A 27,011-nucleotide genomic window follows, 5' to 3' on the forward strand; every position below is an offset into this window, starting at 1 on the left:
GTTTCTGGTTCTACGGGAATGTGAAAAGAATCAGTAAATTTTATCGAACTGCTTTATTAATTATGTAGGTAAAATTAACAAAATATGGTTTCATGATTTATAATAAAATTTGGTAAACGTGGTAAAATTTGGTAATTTTATCATGATACCTAACAGCGTGGCACAAAAACCATTTATTCTGTTAAATTTACTATTCAGTTTTGTATTTTTTACTTAATGTGTGCTAATAAGAACTATAATTCTGAAAACCGGAATTTCCTGCATATTAGGCAAATTGTAATAATTTTTTTTCTCACTGCAGGTAAAGATTATACCAAGGGTCCACTAATGCGATGCTCGATGCAAGATGGCGTGTCTCTATTTGCATATTTATTGCTTCACTCACACTCTTTCAGCCTGCAGATACATTTTTAGGAATCTCAGTGAAACGAGGTAATTATTATAAAATATGTCCATCATTTAATTTTTTCTATTATTTTAAATGCTCAAAAATTACTTTCTTGATATCTAAGGGTTTATTTTTTTTAAGTTAAATATTTAATACAGGCTAATGTTTGATTTTTCCCGCTCACTTCTCTTAGAGGTATTTATATTTTTAGTGGTATTTTTAAGTCACATCTTTTAGAGGTATTTATTTAAATTTTAGAGGTATTTATAATTTCCTAAATCTAGTCACAGTTGAAAGACAGAATTGTGTTCTGCAATCATTAAATTCAGTAAGTATACTTATACAGTTAGAACATGAAAAACGGATACATTTGCTAAGATACATTTTGCTGGTATTAACTGAATTAGAACTTGTTACTCAAAGCATTAATTTCCATAGTCTTCTGTGGAAGCACTTAAATTGTTTAACATTGTTAATTGCCATGTTATATTATTTTGAATTAGTACATTTTATATTTCATTATTTTGTAGTAAAAGTATAAATATGTGTAATGTGAATGAGCCAAGGATATTCCAACCAAATATGACTAAATTTTAATAGTAAACAAAATTGTTCTACGACTTTATGTGTTATTTTGAAAAAAAAACTAGTTACAGTTCTGTATTAAATGGTTGTTTCTAATTTTACTGTTTTTTTATTTATAGTCGTTTCATTAGTGAAAAAGTTTGTTCAAATAAGTTATAAAGTCGTAAGTGACTATTCTATAAGGTCATAGGCAAAATACGAAGAATAAATTAATTATGAATTACTGTAATAAAATTTTGAATCAATATTTACTTAATATATGATAGCTAAAATGCAAACAAATAAATAAACACAAAATAATTAAAATAAGCGGTAATAAGGAGAACGATATCTCATTAAAAATTTATCTACAAATTCGAACACAAGTTAAATACATTAAAAATGATTTTTATTTATTTATACGTAATTTAATGATTAAATATTTTTTATGATATATTCAATTAATTTATTTTACAATTTTCCAATATAGAAAAGGATTAGCGAACATTTTAAAAAATATATCGTTTTTTCCACATTTTACCTGATTTTCTTTTCAATTTAAAGAATGTTTTTATGTTTTTAGCAACAAAAAATAGCGCTTTTACCTAACTTAAGTTTACAAAAAAAGTTAGCTATATTACTTTACAATCCCTGGCCAAATTAATAGACGCTCTATATATATTCTATGTAAAATCTTCATTATCAAGTGATACTATGCAGCTTTATTGTTTAAACCGGTTTACACTTGATTACGTTCATGTATCAGTTGGTTAACATAGTAATGCAATACGTTAAAAAATTAATACAAATAGGAAGTATATAAAAAATCTCCCGAATTAAACCCATTACATGCATGTTTAGTTATAAAAGTATTGCATATATAACATGTAATTATTAAAAAACTAAATTGCGTCTAATAATCTGTTCTAATTATTATAATATACCTATATAATATTTGATATAATAAATATTTTACATTTATATAATATATCCTCTAATTTATCCAATTGTCGAATTTATATGATATATCGTCTAATTTAACCCATCGATACACGAACATAAACAAGTGCAAACCGGTTTCAGTCGCGTAAAAACAACAAAGCTGTATAGTATCACCTGATAATTAAGATTATACATAGAATCTTATAGTGCGTCTATTAATTTGGCCAGGAACTGTATATTTATGTAAATTAGTAATTATCTAATCGTAACCTTAAGCAAAATTCAATTTTTAAATTTAATTATTTTCCAATATTTAAAATGAAAAAAAAACTTCCTTCTTTAGATATCCACTTACAAATTTCATTGTTTTTCGATTAAATTTTAGAAAAAACGAACGTGTTTTCTTTCATAGCAAAGGAAACCGCACGTGAATTAAAGATGTTTGTTTTTTTCTCTGTGCGACTGACTGGAAAAAATCTACCGGAATTCGAGCGAAGTATCGAAATTCAAGAAATGATTCATCGATGAACTTTACTGCTATAAAGAATTTTCACATCACACTTATGAAAACAATTAAGTTCCAAAAAAAAACAGATCGAATAAAATTAATGACTTTTGATTTGTGGAATTGCACTCTTAGATGTTATATCTTGACCGAGCAATAAAAATCAATGATGCTGAACTGATTTTAAAAGATTCTTGCTAAAAAACTAAATTATGTGAACCCAATCAAATAAGTAATGAATCAGATTTCATTTTATTATCAGTCACAAGAAGAGTGCGTGAACCAGCTTCAGTCATGGTTCATGTCATTGCAGGTCATAAATATTCACCGTGACATTACTCCTAAAATGACTTTTATTGTTTTCCGTAGCTTTGTTTTTGTTTACTATTTCCGATAAGTTTAGTGTTTTTTTCCGATAATTTAAATCATTTTTCAATGTTCTGGCACAATGCGTGACTTCATTTTTCGAAAAATTTGCTTGTTTGTATAAAAAAAGGATTCAAACATTTTGTTTCTGTACTACTTTAACCAAAACAAAAATAACTGAAACTTTAAATGTTTTCTTGGAGCGTTGAACTAACCTCGAGACGTAAAACAATATCATATATAACAAGACAATATAAAATGCCTTTATAATTTTTTCGATTAATCATTAACTTAATTTTAAGTTATATCATTTTTACTCATTTCATCAGCTTTCTTAGATAAAAAAATATAAATAAATAAGAACAATATCTGTTCTTATTTATGTGTGTTCTATCTGTTTTATAATTTATTTTTTTCAATTCATTGTAAAAAATTACGGAAAGAAGGACTGGCATTTAAGTAGCCGGTACTTTTTACCGTAAAATCCATTTTTATTGAAACATGTTATGGACAAGAGAAAAATCTGACATTCCCTAATTTTTACAGTAATGATTACTATAAAATCACTGAATTACTCTAGTTAACTAAAATTTCGGTATAATACATTACGGTAAAAACAGATTATATGGATAAAACGAATTTTACGGATGATGCACCCAACGTGCCAAAACTTAATGCCGTAATTTGATTCGGAGTTTTTTTCAATGTACTTCGTTTCACAACTCAAAAAGTCTTATTTGTTTTTATTTAATAGGTAATATCAAAACAAAAAAAGAAAATAAATTAAAGTAGGATTTGGCTGGATAGAGTAAATTATGCTGTTTTTTCCTAAATTTATCCATAATTAAAATTTAAACTGATAGCAAATTCAATAGAACAATATAAAACAACATTATAGATTTTTTAATAAACAATTACTTTAATTTAAAATTATAAATAAATACATTTGATTCCAGTGCATTTAAAATATATGCGGGGTCTGCTTTTCTTTAACACGCATTTATAGATAACATAAAGCATAATGAAATAAACATGTTTTCCGACGACTTATTACGACTTATTTCAGCATATAATACATTTAATTCCATTGAATTTGAAATATTCGCCAGTCGGTATTCTTGTTTTCCTACTTATTACGATTTATTCAACATATAGTTCATAATACATTGTGTTCTATGATTCGATTGATAAATTTAGAGGGGGAATAAAAGTAATCTAGTCAACGAAAAATTAAGGCGGAGAAAAAATTCTAGTGAAATTAGTATATCGTATGGTAATGACATTTCTGGTTAAAAAATAAATTTCAAAAAATTATAATTCTGGTAATAAAAACCAAAATATACGGTGACTATTCCTTTGGTAATTTTGCAATTTTTCCGTTTATATGGTAGCGGTTTACATATAATTCAGGTTTTCAAAATTATAGTTCTCATTACCAAACAATTAGTAATAAATACAAAATTGGAAACTAAATTTATCCGAATAAATGCTTCTTATGCCATGCTCTAAGGTATCATGAAAAAATTACCAAATTTTACCACATAATATAAAACCTATTTCATTGTTAATTTTACCAAAAATTATAGCCAAAGCGCTTCGGTAAAAATTATCGAGCTTTTTTGTGTTCCTATAAAGTGAGAAACGTGGTAAGTTTTATCATATATTGGTAGTTTTGTCCATACTCTTTTTCACAGTGTACCATAGAACAGGGGGCAGCAAACCATATTGAAATCAGTTGAAACTTGTTTCTCCTTCCTAAATTATGCAACTGAATGTTATACACTTTGAAGCGCTTCTTGCGTTTTATGCATGATGATGCCCTTGCATATCATGCTCATATGCGTAATCAACTGCGCAATCATATGCGCAAAATACCTACAAAAGTGGATTAGATGCGCCTTACATGTTGCATGGTGCGTTATATCTGAATCCGTATCACATTTTCCTAAGTGATGTGTGAATGTACGGAGAAGAACACAAAAATACGTGGGTTTCTTAGCACTTTTTTGAACAATTTTTAGTGTTTTTTTTAACTGCGCAGTTACGCTGACGTTAAATCTAGAAATAGATTTTGTTTCTTGCTAAATGCAGTTTTTGTATTAAAGCTTAAAACACTATGCTTGCCTTATGGTTCAATTTTCAACTTTAAGGTGCAAAAAGAATCGTTTCATACTGAATTGAGAATTGATATTCCTCTTGTATCTCTCACCGCTTTCTAGATAGGAACATAAACTGTAAATGTGTCTTCTAGATGTCATTTGGAGCTGTTTTTCATCTGAACAGGCATAGTTATTATACTACTCTGATGTTTAGAAACAACACTAGTGTAGCTCTCATTTCTTAAGTTCTTATTAACGCATCTGTACCCATCAGGATCCTATTAAAAATACAGTTTCATTTTTTTTCAAGAAAAGAAAATGACAAATCACAAACGTAATATTATTACGATTTTTTATTTTCTTGTAAAAATAAGAATTCTCTGCCTTACATAATACATTAATTAAATAATAATTCTTATTCTGGTCCAAGTCAAAGAACAGTAATTTTTCAAAGCTTAAGTGGCAGGTAATAAAAAGAAATATCTACTAAGTATGATTAAATAGGCGCTACTTTTTTGTTCTATCTATTATAACACATTAATTAAATAATAATTTTTATTCTGGTCTAAAATCAAAGAACAGTAATTTTTCAAAACTGAAGTGACGAGTAATAGATAGAAATAAAGTATGATTAAATATGCACTACATTTTTGTTCTATCTACCATAATTCATTAATTAAATAATTTTTATTCGGAACTGAAGTCATAGAACAGTATTTTTTTAAAGCTGAAGTGCTAGGTAACAGAAAGAAACAACTACTAAGTATGATTAAATAGGCACTACATTTCTGTTCTGCCTACCATTAAATATTAATTAAATAATAATATCTATTTGAATCTGAAGTCAAATAACAGTAATTTTTTAAAGCTTAAGTAGTAGGTAATAGAAAGAAATATCTATTAGTTATAATTAAATATGCACTACATTTTTGTTCTGTCTACCATAATACACTTATTAAATAATAATTTTTATTCGGGTTTGAAATCAAAGAGCAGCAATTTTAAAACTAACGTGATAGGTAACAGAAAGAAATATCTACTAAGTAGGATTAAATGGGCACTACATTTTTGTTCTGTCTACCATAATACTTAATTAAATAATAATTTTTATTCAGGAAGTCGAAGAGCAGAGCTTTTTCAAAGCTGAAGTGGTAGGTAACAGATAGAAATATCTACTTGGTAAGAATTAATAGGCAGTTCATTTTTGTTCATATAGGTATTTTTCATATAACATTTAGACCACGTTTTGTGACTGAGTATCGATAGATTATGGTTCATGCGACTTGGGTCTTTGCTTCCAATATAGCTATGGAAATGCAGTTAATCAATGCACTGAATATCAGTCCAATATTTTAAGCGTGCGAAATTTGGTCAATTAACGAAATAGTTAAATATTTTTAAAACTTTTTTTCATGCCTCATTATCGTAGTAACTATTTCGTAATAAATATTCGCGTAATTGCAACATTTAAAAAATTATAATTACTATTTTTAGAAGATGACGGCAATGCATGTTATCATGATGGCGGACGTTGCGTCTTCTTCCTTTTTTGTCCACTGATGGGAGGAACTTCCGTGAGTTCATGTCCTGGAACTATTGCTTCTACTTGTTGCATCACTTACGAAAGCAGTAATCTAAGAAGATCTCCTACAAAGCACCAAACTATTCAACCTCAACCTTATATACAACCTGCAGATGGCCTTAACCAGCGGGTACTTAGAAAAGATAAAGGTATAAGCTAAAGAACTTGCACAAAATTGGTACTGTGTTGCTTTTCAAATCAATGTAATAAGATCATCAGGAAGAATTATGTGTTTTTAAATATTTTTTTCTTATTTCTTACGCACATATTTTCCAAAAATCCTACAAGTAGTCAAATAAATTTACAAAATATATCGATATCATGAAGGAGCAGAAAAAAATCCTATATCCTATAAACTGTCCTTCTTATCTAATAACTGTTCTTCATGCGTAAAACAGCTATTACTGTAAAACCCTACGCTGTTAGAAATTTCTCAGTTAAAATGGTTAAATAACAATTTATTTAATCGTTATTTTACCATGTTCAAGCAAACAGTCAAATAAACCTAAATAAGATGGTATTCAAACTGTTAACTATGAGAAAATTGTTTAAAAACTGATTTCAGCTAATACGGTTAAACAACCAGAATTATTTCGGCCCATTTAATGAAGCTACTTAGTTCCTTGCAGTTGGGTACATATAGCCGAGATGGCTATTCTGTCAATCTCATGACCGATAGAACAGGGGTTTGATCCCAGTCTCGAGACTACTGTTTTTCCTACATTCCTTTACTATGAAGAGTTGCCAGTGTGAATTTGTTACTTGTCAATTTGATACTATTAGAGTACAATACTCTCTTTACGCATAGATGGAAGCACTATAAAGCTGCTTAACTATCCCCAATGTCCAGTTAAATTTCTTTTTTTCAGGTTTTGAAACCATGCTAGTTGTAAAAGGTTTAAAAACTGTATAGTTTTCCATTCATGTTTTCTTAACTATACTATCTGTGAACTGCTTCAAAACCATAAAGATAAAAAGTGTTCTTCGCCGTAAACTTTACGGTTAATTGGATGGGCAAACTGCTGTCGGTTACTTTACCATAATTTTAGAATGAAAATTCTAACAGTGTTCGAACATTTGTTTAAATCAAAATATACTGAAATCAAATAAATATATTAAAATAAAAGAATTAAAATGGTTATAAAGTTTAGTTTTTTTTTCTATCAATGGAATTGTCTTAAAACTTTTCTATCGAGTAATTACACGAAGGGTTATTCCGGTCTCAATCGCAGGTATGATTATTTTTCCTTGGTTTGGTATTTAATAGAATGTCAGAGAGTCCACATCCCTGATGCCCATACTAAAAACAGGGAGACGATTATTAAGCTAAATAAAATGGAAAATAGCAATTTTCCATGAACTGAGTTCAAAAATTTTATGCTAGTTTAAAAGTAACTAAAGATATTCAGATTTTGCTTAAGAATTGATTATGATACGGAGCAAATAATTTGCAAATTTCTAACAACTCACCACGTGTAGAAACATAAATGCATTTGAGTTCAAAAATTTTATTTTTTAACAGATTGAAGTTTGACTATTATTGACGCAAATTAATAGTAAATTTCTAAAAACTCATGAAGTATGAAAATTCAAATGCATTTGGTAACCTACCAAATAGCTCTTTTGAGCTAAGCAATGGCTTTGAAGTTACCTGCTTGAACTTTTCCCTTTATATTAAACCACGAAACGTTTCGCAAGAATTTAGATCCTAAGCATCGGTGATCAATCAATCAATGATACACTCCGAAACACTATATTTTGATATTTGTACCTAGAAATAAACGAAAACATTAAGAGTGTGTGTAACTCTTAATGCATTACTGTTACACAAAATATGTCACAAGTGTGTCGATCAGAAGTAACGAGGACTAATCGATCTATTTACACTAAGGGACACTATATTCTGAAATTTTCACTAAGACATAAACATTAGAGCGTTCGTCTTCCAATGAGGTGAATCGGGTACGAATCCCAGCAATGACTGGTCAATACGAATCCGCATCTTGCTTTCACCGACCACAGTGCTGGCGTGTAACACAAGCAGTGGCAGACGGATCATGCGCTAGAGTCCCTTTGCAGTCAAGCTAACCGTGGGAGGTTCTCATAGTCTTCCTCTCCATGTTTCATCAAAAAAATCCTCCACGAAGGCAAATTTCTCCCAATACTTGATTCAGGAGTTCCCTTGTCTTTTGAAGTGGATTCAAATTTGCAAGGCAACGAAGTTGAACATTAGAAGTCGAAACCCAAAAATTGGATTGACAGCTCAACAACGGTTATAAAATCGAAAATAAAACATGTACTCTATTCAACAGTCAAGTTTTCTTAAACTTGACAACGGTTCAAATGTATCAAGGTCATTTTTCCCAATAGCTCAACAATTGTTAGCAGATTTGTGGTTAAACCATGCTTCTTATCCAGTTTATGGTAATATGTTATCTGGAGGCGTGATGGCTAAGTAAAGAGAGCGTTCGCTTTCCAATGAGGTGACCTGGGTTCAAATTCCAGCGATGGGTGGTTGATACTAATTCCGCACCCGGATTACATCGACCACAGTGTTAACGTAAAGTATCCTCAGTGGTAAACGGATATAAGGCTAGAGTCCACTTGCCTTTAGGCTTACCATGGGAGGTTTTCGTGGCTTTTCTCTCCATGTAACGCTAATGCTGGTAAGTTCCATGAAAAAGTCTTCCATAAGGCAAATTTCTCCCAGTACTTGATCCAGAAGTTCTCTTTTCTTCTGGATTGGGTGCAAAATTACAAAGCTACGGAATTGAAGATTAATAGTCGTGAACCCAAAATTGTGTCGGTTGTTCAACAACGGTTATAAAGTTATAAATTGAATTTACCTTAACCACACCTTCAACTCCGATAATACGTCAATATTTGATATCTGTTTTCTTTTTTAAATGATCATTTACGACCTTTTACTTTATGACGGTGATTACTGTACATTCTCTATTTCATGACCTTGTGTTGAATAAAATTTAACAAACTTTAACGTTTTTCCTTCCAATGAGGTGAACCGGATTTGAACTCCAGTGATGGCTGACCGATACGAATTCCGCTCTCCGTGTAACGCAAATGCAGGTTAATTCCATCAAAAAGTCATCCACGAAGGCAAAATTTCTCCCAATACTTGATCCAGGAGCTCCCTTGTCTTCTGGACTGGGTGTTCAAAATCACAAGGCTACGGAATTGAACAATAGTAGTCTCAAACCCAAAATTGTGTCGGCTGTTCAACAACGGTTATAAAGTTATAAATTGAAATTACCTTAACCACACCTTCAACTCCGATAATACGTCAATATTTGATATCTGTTTTCTTTTTTAAATGATCATTTACGACCTTTTACTTTATGACGGTGATTACTGTACATTCTCTATTTCATGACCTTGTGTTGAATAAAATTTAACAAACTTTAACGTTTTTCCTTCCAATGAGGTGAACCGGATTTGAACTCCAGTGATGGCTGACCGATACGAATTCCGCTCTCCGTGTAACGCAAATGCAGGTTAATTCCATCAAAAAGTCATCCACGAAGGCAAAATTTCTCCCAATACTTGATCCAGGAGCTCCCTTGTCTTCTGAACTGGGTTCAAAATCACAAGGCTACGGAATTGATTAATAGTAGTCTCAAACCCAAAGTTGGGTCGGCTGTTCAGAGATGGTTGTAAAATATAAAATAAAATCTGTTATATAATTTTGGTTGTTGTGAGTTTGTTGTTTTTATGTTTATTAATTACGATCTAACTGTAAATCATTAAGTTAAGTATAAATGCTTCGATGCTCAAATCCTTGTTTATAAGGTGAAATTCCTCATGATCTGAGATCTACATATCTTTATTTTTTTATTATTCTATCTTGTGTTTTAATCCGTTTTTTCTTTCCATTTTTGTTGCATGAAAGCTGTTTGTGGTGAAAGAGTCTACAAGCCAACTAGTCGAATTGTAGGTGGAAATACTGCGGAATTTGGAGAGTTTCCATGGCAGGTAATGCACTTTTCCTTTTCCTCCCCATTTATATCAGTGTGATTTTTTTTAATTAACTTGCTTTTTGGAAGGGACATTGGAGGCTGTTCCCACAATGAGAAAAAAAGTGTGGTAAAAATTTACAGAATATGTTAACATTTACCATGTTTCTGGCTCTATGGAAACACCAAAAATCTCAATGAAATTAATGGTGATGATTCTGGTAAAATATGATTTTAAAATACGTTATAAAATTCGGTCAATATGGTAAAAATTGGTAGTTTTATCCTGATACCTTAGAGTGTGGGATAAAAACCATTTATTTGGTTAAGGTTACTTTTTAGTCTTATATTTTTTACTAAATGTGCTGTAATGAGAACTATAATTTTAAAAAACCAGACTTTTCTGTAAACTATAAACATATGAATGGATAAGTTACCAAATGAATGGTTTAAATACCATATATTTTACTTTTATTAACCAGAATTATGTTGCTGTTTTTACCAGAAATACCATTATTATACTGTAAAGTATTGTTACCAGAATATTTTCTCTGTGCATGATGCAATTCCCAGATTTTCTAACACCTAAGAAAATGCTCATTTTGGACTATAAATAACTTCAGTGCAGATCAATATAAACACTTTTAATTTTCAATATTTAAAATAACTGAGCTTATTCTACCAAAGCTTATTCTACCTAAGTGAGTTCTACCTAATTATTAACATAAGTTGTTCCTAAAAGTCCTCTCTTAATTTATATTTTTATAATTACTGTCCAAAATGAAATCAAAAATTACTGTCCAATAAAGTAAGAAATAAAAACGTAATCACAGTTGTCTGTAAAATCTGTAAATCACAGTTAATCAAGATGGGTGCACAAAACGAAAAACCTGTATGATTCCGAGAGGAAACAGAAAGGAATCGAAAGACGATTATTAACAATTAAACAACTTAAAAGTTCTCCCTGCAATAAAACAGGTTTTGATATTCCGAAGCAACATTCCTCAATTGTGATTTATCATATGAAAATACAGTTTTTGCTTCGTCCTCACTTGAAAATTAAATTTCAACCCATATGATGTACACACTTTGTATTCCTTTTTGATTTGAATTTAAAAAATTTACATTAAGTGTGGTCTACACCTAGTGTGAAAAAAAAAATTCCATTTAATTGGCTAGATTTGAAGATTATAATTTTCGGAATTCTCGTTCCCCAAAAAGAACTAATTTCCTCTTACAATAGACAGATCGAACCATTATTGAAATTATTAAAAATGATATTTCAAATTGTGCAGTTTCGGCAACTAAATGTTTCAAAATAGTTTCAGTATAAAGAAATTATATTTTCAGCGAAAGGACATACTTTTTCAGAGGTTTAATTTTTTGATTATTCGAAGTTCTTCAAAAATCGACTTTGAAAGAAATTTTGGCTCTTTTATTTATTAATAAGTATAAATAGTTTTTGAAATTTTTTAAACGTCTTACATGCTTGATTGATTGATTTGTTTATTTACGTCGCACTAGAGCTGTACAATGGGCTATTGGCGACGGTCTGGGAAACATCCCTGAGGATGATCCGAAGACATGCCATCACAATTTTATCCTCCGCAGAGGGGATGGCACCCCCGCTTCGGTAGCCCGACGACCTGCACGCGAAGTCGAGCACTTTACGGTAGAACAGTTTAACGAAGACCAATACCGCACACCCTCGGTCCCTACGCAGACTGATCCAAGTGGTCCCCTACCCGCACACTGACCGCAGTCAGTGATGCTTGACTTCGGTGATATGCTGGGAACCGTGTCTTAACGATCAGTTCACTGCAGGACAAACGTCTTACATACAATTATTCAATAAATAACTTATCTATCTTACTTATGTGGAGTTATTTAAGCTTATCAGATTCGTACTATAATTTGAAATGCTGTTGTTGTCGTAGGCCATTAAGGCAAGTGGTGCGATTGCTCTTGTTTTGCAGCGGCACCATCTATTGCCATGAATACGTCTTCTGCCACACCCATACCATTCATACATCCATTCATTCATCCACAAATCGCATTTTTGAGCTGAACGACAGAACGATCAATCTCCAGCTCAGTACCACCAGATGTACTATTTCTTATGGTAACATGAAGGACTTTGCGACCCGACAGATTTAACGTGCACCAGTCACCATTTACTACACGGGGAGTCTTCGGCCTGTTGGATTCGAACTTCCGTTCTCACGAACATAAGTTCAGAGCCCTTGCTAACCAGGCTATCCCAGCCTCTATAATCTGAAACATAATTGTTCCATAAAATAAAAAGTTAATTAATATCTATAAATCATTTTATTTAATTTTATGCCGACCGGCGTGTGTAGGGGGCAGGGAACTTTCCTTGCATCAGAAAGGTCCTGGGTTCGAATCCCGGGCAAGGCATGGATGTTTCTTTCTCTCTATGTCCTTTCTCCTTTGTGTGTGAATGTGACCCGCCCTATAAACGGGTTGTGGTTGCGTGAATGGCTTGGCAGAAGTCGATTTCTTGGCCATAGATGGCGCCACTGAAAAACAGGAACAATCGCAGCCCTAATGCCTCAACAGGCATACGACAAAAAAAAATAGAGATAATTTTATGTTTTGAAAATTTTGCTTTATATTTATTGAAAAATGAATGTTAATTTCTAACAATTTTCTGAACAGAACATTTGTTTCTTTTGCTAAATCAATAATGAATTGTGAAAGAACCTGGTTTGAACTAACAATCTAGTTTATAAGCGCCATGATCAGGCATTCTTTTATCCGTAAACCAGACCGAAGCCGTTACGAACAGACTTATTCCACTTGCCTAGAAGAAGGTAGGCCTTTGCATGAAGGAATTGAGTAGTCCGAACTAACAAACATAACTAAACTGAGCAGCGGGTAGATTTCTCACTACGTACGGGTTACTAAACTGCGCAGTAAGAGAAATACGAAAGATGTCACTACGTTCGGACCACTAAAGGATCTGATTTCTCGTTTATGGTAAACCGTGCGGAGGCGTTTTCTTTCCTAGGAGGCATTGCTTTGTTTAGTCTTGATCTACGAAGAAAGTAGGAGTTGATCAAATACCATAGTTTCTACTCAGGAAGAAGGAACACTTTTAGTTTACTTACTAAAGGAGAGTTTAACGCAGAATTGATTAAAATAAATTTTGTATTTATTAACTTGATTTGGATTTAAAGGAAACAAATAAAATTTCCAAACGGAATAAAGAGTGTTTTTTTAAAAAAAATTACTGTTAAAAGATTAAAAGAAAAAAAATTTCTATTGCGCTTTAACCACAAAATTTAAGGCAAACCCTAATTTTTTGTCATTTTATGCTATTCGACATTGAATTATTTTTTAATTATTTCCTAAATAAATTAAATGTCATTTATTACATCTTTATTTGTGCGCAGTTTATTTTAATATTTGAATGATATATTTTTTATTTTATTTTTAGGCTCATATTAAAATCACCCAACAACAATGTGGAGGGGTTCTCTTAAACCACCATTACGTTGTAACTGCTGCTCACTGTGTATATAGGTATCCACGATTTAAATAAAATTACAGTACTTTTTTGTTATTGTTAACACTACATAATGAAAATGTTTGCTATATTCCAAACTATAGATGCGTTTTGCATAAAACATTGTTTTTTTTTAAAGTCAATTGATTCAGCACAAATATTTTGTTGCCGGTTTTAACAATAGTTAATTAAAAAAAACTATATATGTTCTAGTGATAGTTTGTGCCCTTTATACCAATATATTTGTCTGCCTACTTAAAGTGCACTACTGTTTTGATTTAGTATCACCTTACTTCTTTAATTATAGTAAAGCTTGTCTCTGCAACGACAAATAAGCTAGAAACTATTGTAGCTAATAGACCTTATCGAATACAATTGTGCATCGATATTTTACATGCTCGTTATACTACCTCAATAGGTCAATCTTAAAAATAATGCACACTCGTGAAACATTGACGTTATTTCAGAAGAAGGGAACGTATTTTCGATGAACTTAATTTCTTAGAGGAAATAAAAGTAGGGGAGAGAGGGGTCAATTGTAACATTTTTTACTTAACTATTTTTAACTAACAAAAAATCCAATATATTATTAGTATTAACTGACAGACGAGTAAAGTAGACTATCCTCTACTAGAAAAAAAAATACCTTATTTTAAATGTTATTACATTACTTATTAACAATTTTTGACAGTCGTGCACTTGTTACAATTGTCCCCACTTACGGGGTCAATTGTAACAGTTCATAAATTCAACTAAAACATAGTTAATTATGCATATTATCATAGTTGTGATATATTTTTTTATTGATCAAAATAGTAGTGATATTTTAGGAGTAAAAATAATAATGAGCAGAGACCTAAAGGGTTAAACTTTTAACTTTAAGGGGTTTAAAATTTTAATTTATGCTGTGAAAGGTGACAAATAAAATAATGCACATGCAACATAATATAAATGATATAGGAAACTTTTGGTGGTTCTTAAAGAGTTAAGTAATGGTTTGTAAACATAAGATTATTTATTTTCAGCTGTTACAATCGTCCCTTTACTTATTGTTGGAATCGTCCCCAAGAAGCCATTTCAGCTTCATTTGTTAAAAACAATGCTAGTTAATTAACAAAGCCAATCTTTTTTTTTTTGAAATGTTAATTAAGGTGTCCACTTACATATTCGGTTAATAATTTTTATTTGTTTAAACAAAATTACTTTGTTAAAATATAATATTCTAATACCAAAAAAGTACTTACGTAGCATGAAAATATCTTTTGTGATGTAACTCTTTCAAAAGCACATAATAAAGGTTGCCATCAGGGGTGCACATGTAGATTTATTAAATACACCTAGTGCGCCACCTAGGAACCAAATCTAGAACCCGACACCCGAAATTTTTGCTCTGTTACAATCGTACCCTGTTACAATTTACCCCACTCTCCCCTACATTAAACAATTTAAAAATTGCAAGTATTTGATAGTTTCGCAATTCGTAAATTAAACATTCGATGTCAAAAAAGGCATAAAAAGTTGAAGGTTAAATTAGCTAAATCAAGAAATATGTTTTGCAATAACAAATTGGCTAATTTAAACATGAATATATAATTCGTAATTATTCCCTTATGGTTAATGTAAGCCAATTTCTTATTCAAAACCATTTTGAACATAGATGAAAATTAAGTCCTCCATCAAAGTTCGTCTCCTTAAAGTTGTGAAATAATTACTGCAATTTCAAAGTAGTTCGTAGTCGCTACATTTAAAAAAGGTAGTAGAAGTTGCAGATAACTGCATTTTTAACAAAATAGTTGTAGTCCTATTAAGCTACAAAAATAATGTGGTTTTTCTGACCACTAACCTTACCCTTTCAAATTGAAATGAAAATTGCCCAACCTAGATCTGTAAAAGCTGATAAACCAAATGATATTGTATCTTAGAGATCTAATTTAAAAATCCTTTTGCATCGTTATTCATTACTTTATATATTAAACACTCTTCACCAAATCCTCCAATTTGAAGATATATCATCATCATCCTACAATTTTAAATTTTCATAAAGTTTATCAAAATAATATCGGTATAGACTGATAAGGTAAAACGATTTGTAGAGAGGGGGCCTGATTGAGTACCATTTTTGCGTAGCTACATTATTTTACACAGTCTGCAATATTTTTTAAAAATCAATTTATAACAACATAAATAGAAAGTCTTCACACTTTATACTAGTAGTAATAATGTCAAGATTTTTTGCCGGTACTTAAACTTAATTAAAGCAGAAGTGTCAGAAATTTTTCTTATGCTAAAACTGTCGTAAATTATAACATTTGTATTCATGTAAAATGTAAGCAAAACGAATTATATGAATTATTTAAAAATGTTGGTTTCTTGTTTTCCATCTATGCAAATAGTAGTGTTTTAATTATTGTAATCTGTTATAATATCTGTTATAATCTATATCTGTTATAATATCTGTTATTATAATCTATATATCTGTTATTATAATCTATCTAATCTTATTATAATAGCCAATTATCAAATTTCAATTCGTATCAATATATTATATTTTAAAACTAATGTTTTAAGTAAATTTAATATTTCTATGAAACCTAACATCTGTTTCTATGTTTTTAGAGCTTTATTACGTGATGTTATCGTTGTTCTGGGAGCTTATGATATACACGATCAGCGCTATCAATTGTTACCAGCTCAAAAGTTTCGAGTGGTTGAAAAACTCTTACATCCCAACTTTCGTTTTTCGCCTTCTCATCCTGATAGATACGATGTAGCTCTTATACAACTTGATAGACCTGCACGATATCAAGAGAACGTTCTTCCTATTTGTTTGCCTCCTCAAGGTTGGAATTTTGAAGGAAGAAGAGGAATCATTACTGGATGGGGAAAAACTGATCCAGCTTTAAGTAATCACTTTCTTACTTGGATCTTAAAAATATTATTTTAAATATCTAGGCTGTAATTGTTTTCATTTAAATTAACATAATTCATATAAGGAAATTTAAGAATAAGGTAAAAACATTATTCTGGGCAAATTGAGTTTATTATAATTTTAGGATTCCTGTACTTTAGCTTTTTAAAAATATATTACTTTTGTTTGTACTCCAATTATTTACAAAGTTATGTAAGTTTTTGTATCAGTTATATCATCGAGGTGATAACAGTGGATAGACAAATGATTTTGTCTTTAAATGCGTTTATCTCAAAATCAGGTTTTTTTTCACATTTTACACCTTCTTAAACATCATATCTATGTTGTTTTTGAAGTAATAATCTTCACTTTTTCATAGTGTTTATGACTATAGGACACATGTTTTGATTGACCGACTAAGAGAAAGAAGTCGAATTTCTTTTATGCATTTTTTTTTTCGCAAACACAAATGCGGAAATTTTTAAAAATAAGATTTTTTTAAACTACATTGATCCCTAACTCAGTAGTATATACATTTGCTTTTAAGATAATAGTTCAAAACATAGTTGATAATGAAATCTTCAAAGGTTTATTTTTGTTTTTGTTTTATGTAACAGAAATTTTTTTACAGTACTTAGTGCATGTGCAAAAAATACCTCAATTTTATCAAAGAATTGTCATATAAAATTAAAATAGTAATAATGATCATTTTCTTGCTAGTTTTATAAGTTATTGCAGATAATAAAGCAAACTAGTTCTTTAAAATTTTATAATAGCGTTTAAAAAAAATTTCGAAACTGGTCGGATACCTTAAGTATACGGAGATTATATAAAAACAATAGGAAACTTTAAAAAGTTTTTCTCAATTTTGATCAGACACAAAAACGTATTTACTTGTACTCACTTGGATTCACACTTTTGACGAATTATGATTTCTGATCCTCTAAATATAGAGGGCAGTCACTAAATATGGTCCTAATAGTTGTGTCAAGAGATCGATTCAAAGTTTGGAACCCTTAATATTAATTTTACAACTTGCGAATTTCGCAGAAACTCGAAAAGTTTTTAAGTGAATTTAAAACTATTTGCACACAATTATAAAATTATTTTATCGAAAGATAATTCCATAAAAAATAAATTTTTTAATAATTATTTGTTATTTTTTTATTATCTTATTTAATAATAGTCGAACATTTTTGAATTGGAAGGTATGCCAATTTTTCATTGTTTAGAAGAATACTATTCTTTATATCTCAAAATACAAAATTCGAATGAAATTAGTCGTATAGTTATTGAAAAAACAAATTTTAAATATCTGACTTTATTGAAATTCAAATTTTCAGGAACTGTTTCACCAATTTCTTTCAAATTTTGTTTCTTGCCATGTAAAAAATTACAATCTTTAACAAAATTTAAAAATTTGTATCCATACTAATTCAAAATTTTTCGACTTTTACTTAAAGAAAACAAAAAATAATAAAAAAATTATTAAAAATTATTTTTTGTGTGGAATTGTTTTTTAATAAACAAAATTATAACTATGTGCAAAAATTTTTCAATCCGCTTAAAAAGTTTTCAAGATATGACTTAACATGCAAAAAGTAAAATTAGCATTAAGGGTTTCAAATTTTGGCCACTCTGGTGACCAAACTATCTTGACCAAATTACCAGATTGAAACACTCGTTAATTTGGACATCAGAAATCATAATCCGTCGGAAGAAAAGGTGTGTTTATACTGAACGAGTACGTTTTTGAGTCTGATTTCGTAGCATGAAATAATGACAGCACTAATTAATTAGCATAGTTAATTAGCAATAATTAGCATTCAGATTGTTCAAGTATTTGAAAATCTATTCATCAGATCAAAAGTTATTCTGGAAGTTTCGTTTTTTTTCACCTTATAATGCCCATTTTAATAAAAAAAGTATCTGAGTACCTGATGTGCATAAATATGCATCCAAAAGTACCTGATGTGCACAAATACGTATATCAGGTGTCATTAAGTATGCATGTATGCTACATATTTAATTAAAACCAATATTTACTCAGAAGCATTACGAGAACAATTTTATTATTTGTAGTTGTACGTCTGTTTTTTATGTAATACGAAAAAATCCGCCTGATAACCTTTGCCTATTTTATTCCACTTTTCATTAACTCCACCAATCATTAATGAAGCCAAGTGCAGAAAATAAAATAAATACTTGACTGTTTAAATTTTGTTGAGAGAGTAAAATTGCAGAACAACAGAAAATATATCGAAACAATCGAAATAATTGTTCTATTGTGTTGAGGTCTTTTATTGATTTCAAACAAATTACGCCTAATTTTTTTTTCGTTCTTCTAGTAAATAAAAACAATAGAAATGGTAAGCAAGACAATTTTATTAAGAAAGTATGGAGTTGTAAAAGAATTACAATATAAATTCTCATACAATATTTCAGAAACACATATTTGTGTAAGGAGGAATAACTTCAATAAAAGTCCTCTACTTCATAATAAAAATAATCTTGTAGTAGGTAACTCAGATAGGTTTAAATTTTTGTTCATTTTAATACGAAACTAGTATTGATTTATATAAATATTTTAAATTTTAATTTCAACACACATTAAAAATCTTTTACGAAATTTAATGTGTGTTGTTTTTTAATAAAAAATTTTTGTGATGAAATTTTTTTTTTTTTTTTGTGTTTTGTAAAATTTTTGTGATTTAATTTTAAATTCGTTTTAAGTTTTTTCTACTCTAATTTTTTCGAATATATAGCAGTAAAAGTATTAGCTAAACTGTCTTGCAAAAAGACCTTAAAAGTCTGTGTAGGGAATAGATATTATAACTCATTCAAGTGATGTATGTTTTCAGCAAGTGTTGTAAATGGGGTTTTTTTTGGGGGGGGGGCGTGGGGATTCTTATCAGTAGCACCTGTTTAATGTTACTAAGTGAATGCATTTTGCACATGGCAGCTTATATATATTTTAATAGCTTGCTAAACCTACAAACCATAGTAAAGGCACGTATGCATTAGTATGTATATTTCAAATTGAAGAATGTAAAAAAATGCGTGTTTCATGCTTTGACAATGCTTGTTGAAAACGAACAATGAGATAAAAGTTGAAAATGAATTGAAAATAAAATAAGGATTATTTAATTTTCAATTTAAAAATAATGATTCATTTCAGAAACATACAGTTGGCAAATAGGCTCGACTGAAAAACCTATAACGGTTAAGATGTGTATGGTGAGGAAATCATGTCCGTAAACATGCGAAAAACTGCAACTGTGTGGAATCAATCAAGCATAAATGAGGGAACTAGAAATTAAATGTAAATAAGTTTTTTTTAATAGTTTGATCTCCCAATTAGAAGTCGTAGTTGGATGCTTTAATAAGATGGTACCTCTTTTTCCAAGGAAGTTCGCTTCTTCATTACTCCAAAAGCCAGAATGTCTAGACATAATTTGAAGAACGATTTTTCCCTTATGCCTAATTTACAAGAGGACTGGAAACAAGCTCCTGAAAGCAGCCTTCTGACATCACAACTATGGAGAAATACCCCAAAAAGCCAGAATGCCTAGACATAATTTGAAGAGCAATTTTTCTCTTACACCTAGTTTACAAGAGGACTGGAAACTAGCTCCTGAAAGCAGCCTTCTGACATCACAACTGTGAAGAAATACCCCAAAAGCCAGAATCCCTAGACATAATTTAAAGAACAATTTTTTCCCCTACATCATTTCTGAACATAAAAACTTCGTTTTGCTAGGATAAGCGAAAATGACCCAAGTACGTAATCACGACGTGCCTAATTCCTGCTCTGAGTCGTAATTAACTTCAACCGACAATATTGGGAAACATCAGGTTTTCGTTCCTCTTGTGACGTCACGTGCTTGGTGTCAAGCCTTGTTGAATTGGGGAGTATTGGTCTCTAGGAAATCTCAGCTGTCAGTGGGTATGCAACAGAAATCATTAATTAATTTGATAGCTGCTTGAAAATCTGCACAAAAAAAAGACTGGTTTTCAAATTTTGTGATGAATAGCTAGTAACTACTATAAGGCTAACATATGGCAACCACAACTTTAGTAATGTTTCAGAACATAATAACTTGTATATCTATTTCAATTTTAAATACTTCATTAATTACAGTGAAAAAAATGTCATGTCAATTAAGAGAATAGAAAATCACAAATTAGCTTTAGAATTCTAGAGTATAAAAATCATTTCTCTAAAGATATGAGGCTTTAGAATTGTTTTAAATGAAACCGTTGTGATCCATTCATAGAAGCTTCCGTTATATAATGCTGTAGATAAACTTTTGACAACTGTTGATAATGTAACTAATTTTCCAATTGTAAGTTAAATAAAAGTCTGAGATTTGTTCAAAATTAGATATTTAAACCGTTTAGAGTAAATACAACTAATCTGTCACCAAAAATTCTATATTAATTTTACTAACGGTTGTGTTAAAACTGTTTGTTATAAAGTGTTAACTGTTTGTTAAAACTTCTTATGCATTGAATTACTCCATACTAAAATCCATTGAAGATGCTGTAACTCTTTATGAAGCTAGAAATGTAGTTACATAACTTTAACGTTTTAATGAAATTTCAGGTAATAGGTATGGAACACGCCTCTTGCATAAAGTAGAAATACCAATTATTTCTAATTACGAATGTGAAATGTGGCATCATTGGAAAAGAATTAATCTCCGAATCTTTCCGGAAATGATGTGTGCAGGATATGAAGGTGGACGAAAAGATGCATGTGTGGTGAGAAATATTAAAATATTATCAAAAAAATTATTTGCTAACACAAAATTTTTATACATTTATGTGAGTTCCTGTCATCAAATTGTAGCTCCTTTGCTCAATATTTCTATCATTCAAAAAAAAAAATCTATACAGCTCCCGAGCTAATGATTTCAAATTATCAGCCAGTAAATTAGTCAAATATCAAAAGTATTCGCCAATTTTCAAAAGATTTCATCAGATGCAAATCTTAACAATTTTTTATGATTATTTTTTTTCCCACAGAAAACTATTTTACCGTAGTTTGTCCTGGACTTATATTACTTGGACCCAGTTCTAATTGGTTGTGCGACGCATCTACCGAAAACTAATGTAATCGAACAAAAAATACTAATTTGTTTAGAAAAATTCATTTTGACGTAATTTTGAGGATGGAGTTAAATATATATTTTTCTTTCCAGTGGAAAAAATCATTCGCCAATACTTTCGCCGAAACACAATTTTATTCGCCAAATTTACGATTTTGTCGCATTTGGCGAGTTATCACGGGCCTTGCAATGTTTGAAAACCTATTTAAATATGCAAGAATTAAATATAAAATTTCGTTTTTATTATTTTTAAAAAAACAAATAATCTAGTTGAATTGTTGCTTAAGTTAAAAAAAAAAATTTCAGTTGAATTAGTGCATTTAACCACTTAGTCAACCTATATCAATAGCCAGAATTACCTCATACGAATATCCGTGTATATTGGCACTTGCTAGTCAAATACAAAGCTGTACTTTTTCTCACAAATCATTTCATATGGTTTCAAAATATACTCATACAACAATCCTCTATATTCAATATTTTCTATATACTCATACAACATTAACTATCCAATATTCTCAGAGTGAATAATCACTTAATAATAACCAAAAAAACCAAATAAAATAACCAAAGTGTGTTTCCACAACGTATACTCTAGAATCTTGCTCTCATATGCTTAAAAGGCTTCTATCTGAAGTAAATGATAAATAAAAGCAATAATTACCTCTGATAATAAGAATTTCCAGAGAGCAATAAAAAAAATTTTTATTTAAATACTTATTTTTATAATCATGTAGATTCAAGTACATAATATTTAAAAAAAATATTTGCGTTTTGTAAACTTGAAATGATTATGATAAAATGCTTCATACTCTGGTCACAATACAATATCATAAAAATATTCATATTTTTGCAAAGATTTCGAAATTAATTTTAAAAGAATCGTATTTTACTAACCGAAAACAATTCAAATAATTATTTTTTATCTATATACTGCTTTTCCTAATTTGAAAAGTCTGTATAACTGATTTAATTTGATATCAATGAACTAGTTTCATTTACACAGAGATCATGATTTGGTAAATTATAATATTTTAATTCTAATGATAATTACCAAATGAATATTAATTCAAACAAACATAATTTACATGCAGGTTAAAAATGAACAACATCTTCTAATTTTTATTCTGACTGAAATTATTCTAAGCATATTTCTTCTCATATCTAAGAATTTCACAGAATAAAATTCTCACATAATGTGTTTACACGTATTCTAAAACCAAAACCGTTGATAATAGTGCCAATCTAAACTCCTTGAAAATATCAGCTGAATGTTATAGAAACCAAAGTTGCAAATAATATTTCCTCAACGTGATTTGCTCTGGTAGATCAAATTTTCATTTAGATGAAATTATGTATATTTTTCATTCAAATAGTTTAGATAAGAGTTAAGCTAAATTAGCTCTCAAATTGTTTTAACTAGAACGTTATTGTTATGAGAGAAAGCCATATTTTCTGTCAGAAAAATGGAAAATTATCGTATTTTAAAGTAGAGAAAAAAAATAATTTTTCAACAAACAATCACAGGCGCATTTTCACTTTCATAATAAAGGCACAAGATACGTATTTGAGTTTTAAATAATATACTGAGTATTAATTACCAAAAATATTGTTACTTTAATTCGCAAAAAAAAATTATCTCACCTATATTAGTTGCATCAGCCGGGTATCTAGCCCAGGTCACCTATATGGCAGACGAACATTTGACCAATACTTTATTTTCTTAACTTATCTTAACATCGATACTTTATTATCTCAATTGTTCTACCAAATATTTTTTTTCATACGCAGAAAAATCAAAACCTTACATTTTTAAAAAAATACAAGTTTTTATAAATAAGAAAAAGAAACTAGAAGATAAAAAAATATATATTTCAGATTCTAGTCTCAAAGTCTAAATTTCAATTTAGTTTGCAAGTTACGGTTAGAAATATCTTCATTGTAAACCATTTCTAAGTTAGATTTACTTGAATTTTATAGCATACGAAATAGTTTCCAAATAATGTGAAGGCCATAAAATTTTAAACCATTCTAAAACTTGAAGTGAATTAGAAATGTATTCATCCTTTTTGGGCCAAAGGAGCGTAAAAGCAACATTTAAATGATTTTTTTTTAATTAACTATCTGATGTATATTTGTCATTAATTTTATTTTTTTGTAATTGTCAGGTGTTCTGAAGACGAAAACATGTATAAAATATTAGCAATTCAATTGAAGTAAACACTTCGTGTTGATAAAATTTTAAGTTACGCTAATTTGCTAATTTGAGACGGTTATTGACAATTTTAACTCTTTGAAAATTCATATTTATTCAATTTAATATTAATAATGGATTAAAGTTGAAAGCTCTGTGAATAAAATAAAAATTAAACGACGGTTATTTTTATGAAACTGTTTAAGCAAACTGTCAACGAAAAAGATTGTATTATTTAAAAATAATAATAATTTCACTAGTATTTCCCATTAAACTTTTCCGTTCAAAAGAAAATAACCCAATTCATCAAAAAAGAATTTATTTCTCTGATAATCATTCTCAATGTTTAGAACGGTTTTTTTATTTAAATGAAAACAATAATTTAGCTTATTTCAATCATTGTCAGTTTAAGTATTATAGCAAAAACAAATTTGGAGCTAGATTAGATGTTTGTACTTGACCTGTGAATTAAACTGTCAAACATAATTCCTACTCTTAAGACTATTACTGATAAAACGATGACAAAATTAATTAAGTAATCAAAAATAATCAATATTATAAATCAATATTTGTAATGGTTCTTTTTTGTTTTTATTTAAATTCAAACGATAATTCACCTTATTTCAATCAGTTTCAGTTTATACATAACAACAAAAACGAAATCAGAACTAGATTAGAAGCTTCTTATTGACCTATGAATTAAACTGCCTAACATCACTTCTTGTCTTAAGACTATTATTATTATTCAGACAATTTTTGGAAATTGCTAATGAACTTTATTTTTTTAAAAATCAATCACCAAAAGAAGATCAATCATTAAGGGTTCCGTAGCCAGAAAAAATAGGGAGCAGATAGTGTTGATTACTGAAGGACAGTTGAGTTATTTGTTATTATTTTTGTTATGGGTTTAGATTTGGGTACTTCTGCTTTCGACATGGTAACTGGTTTTTACTAAGTAGAAGGGTTTTTTCTTCTTTAAAGTTAGCATATAAGGACTCTTCAAGTGCTCATAATATGATCATTTTCATTTTACTGAAAATAATTGGTCCTGGAAAAAAAATCAAAACTTCGCTTCAAAACTATTTAAAAGATAAATAACTCACCTTGAGCCACGATGGCTCAGGGGATAGAGCGTTCGCCTTCCAATGAGGTGAACCGGGCTTGAATCCCAGCGATGGCTGTTCGATTCGAAATACGCATCCGGCTTGCTCCGACCACAGTGCTGACGGGAAATATCCTCAGCGGTAGACGGATCATGGATCCCTGTCCGTCAGGCTAACTGTAGGAAGCTTTCGTGGTCTTTCCATCAAAAAGTCCTCCACGAAGGCATATTTCTCCCAATTCTTGATCCGGGAGGTCCCTTGTCTTCTAGATTGGGTCAAAATTACAAGGCTACGGAGTTGAACATTAGTAGTCGTGAACCCAAAAATTGCGTCAGCTGTTCAACGACGGTTATAAAAAAGAAATGAATTTTAAAAAAACCTCAACTTGATTCCCTTATTTGGTATTAATGATCATAGCGGGATCTCATTAAATGAAAGGGACACGTTTATGTATCAAATTTATAATCACAATTTTTGCTACGTGGAGAATCATTTCGTTGCTGTACACTGTCACATTGAGATGCAAGGACTCTTATCACTCTTTTACCTAAATTTTTTTAAGCATATATACTGCCACCTACCGTCGAAACACTTATCACTTATGTCTGGTGAAACATATAAAACCTGCAATTCTAACATTTTATATATCATACAATCCTTAAAAGTATATACAGCTGTGCTACATTAATAGCAGTGTTAATTTAGATATTCAAACAGACAATAAAAGCAGGAAAAAGTAATAAAAAGCAATAAAATAAAAGAAATGTGTGTTTGCAAGACACACTTCTTCAGGGTACACACTGCCTACAAACACGCAGGAGCCTTTCTGTTGTCAGTGGAAAAGCCAAACCTGAAACTGACAATGCCTAGTGCTGTCTTGCAAACACATATTTTTTTTATTGCTTTATATTACTTTTTCCTGCTTTTATTGTTTATTTGAATATCTAAATTAATATAAAGCAAATTTGGTTTTAGCAGCTTTAGGTGCTTTTCCATTTTGATTCAATGTTTTAATTGTTAATTTACTTCTTTATCACTTTTGATTTTAGTAAATTGAATTCATTTCCTGATTAGATGAAAGTGTTAATTGTTATTTCTTTATACTAGGGAGATTCTGGAGGACCTTTAATAGTTTATTTGGATGGAAGATGGACATTAGCGGGCATCATATCAGCTGGATTTGGCTGTGCTCAATGGAGGCAGCCTGGAATATATCACAGAGTATCATTTACAGTTGACTGGATTTCAAAAAATATTAAATTACCTAAAGTGTCCTAAAACTCAAACATGCAGGAGAACTTTTACAAATTTAGAAAATTGTATATAGTTGTGATTACGTTAGTGTTAAATCTATTTTTTTATTTCAGTAATTACTGCAAATGTATAAAGCACAAATGTATAATTAAATTGCTTAAACATACAATGAAATGACGTTATTAGTACAAAATATGAACACATTACTTCTGTAGTACATATTTTTGAAACACTGTATTGTAAAAAAAATTTTCTCATAGTCAATTGTCTTTTATTGTAAAATTATATTTGTTTTATTTTTTTCTCCCAGGATTAATTGAATGGAATTGACAAGTAGTATTAAAAGTTCTTTTTATTCTTAAAAATATAAAAAAAATTTTGATTGGGTAGTTTATGGTTTCTATTAAATATTATTTTTATTTCAAGGGTTTTTGATGAATCAATAGTTAAAATCTAGATAATTATCAAATTCATATTTTTGTCTTAAACAAAAGA

The 27,011-nt window shown here is 29.8% G+C and overlaps 1 protein-coding gene across 1 annotated transcript in view; it reads left to right on the forward strand.

Annotated features, from left to right (window-relative positions):
• LOC107438528 (serine protease 33) overlaps window positions 1-26,685 on the forward strand; it is a 48,357-nt gene extending 21,672 nt beyond the window's left edge. Inside the window, exons 2-8 of the mRNA XM_016050836.4 lie at window positions 302-432; window positions 6,359-6,595; window positions 10,354-10,436; window positions 13,878-13,963; window positions 16,563-16,849; window positions 21,461-21,618; window positions 26,370-26,685. Of these exons, the coding sequence (XP_015906322.2) occupies window positions 333-432; window positions 6,359-6,595; window positions 10,354-10,436; window positions 13,878-13,963; window positions 16,563-16,849; window positions 21,461-21,618; window positions 26,370-26,540 (1,122 nt within the window). The 5' untranslated portion in view covers window positions 302-332 and the 3' untranslated portion in view covers window positions 26,541-26,685. The remainder of the gene's footprint in view (window positions 1-301; window positions 433-6,358; window positions 6,596-10,353; window positions 10,437-13,877; window positions 13,964-16,562; window positions 16,850-21,460; window positions 21,619-26,369) is intronic.
• The last annotated feature ends 326 nt before the right edge of the window (window positions 26,686-27,011 follow it).

The sequence above is a fragment of the Parasteatoda tepidariorum genome, chromosome 11, assembly GCF_982258835.1.
Source record: "Parasteatoda tepidariorum strain Cologne lab strain chromosome 11, Ptep-v5.0, whole genome shotgun sequence".
Taxonomy (NCBI): Eukaryota; Metazoa; Arthropoda; class Arachnida; order Araneae; family Theridiidae; genus Parasteatoda; species Parasteatoda tepidariorum.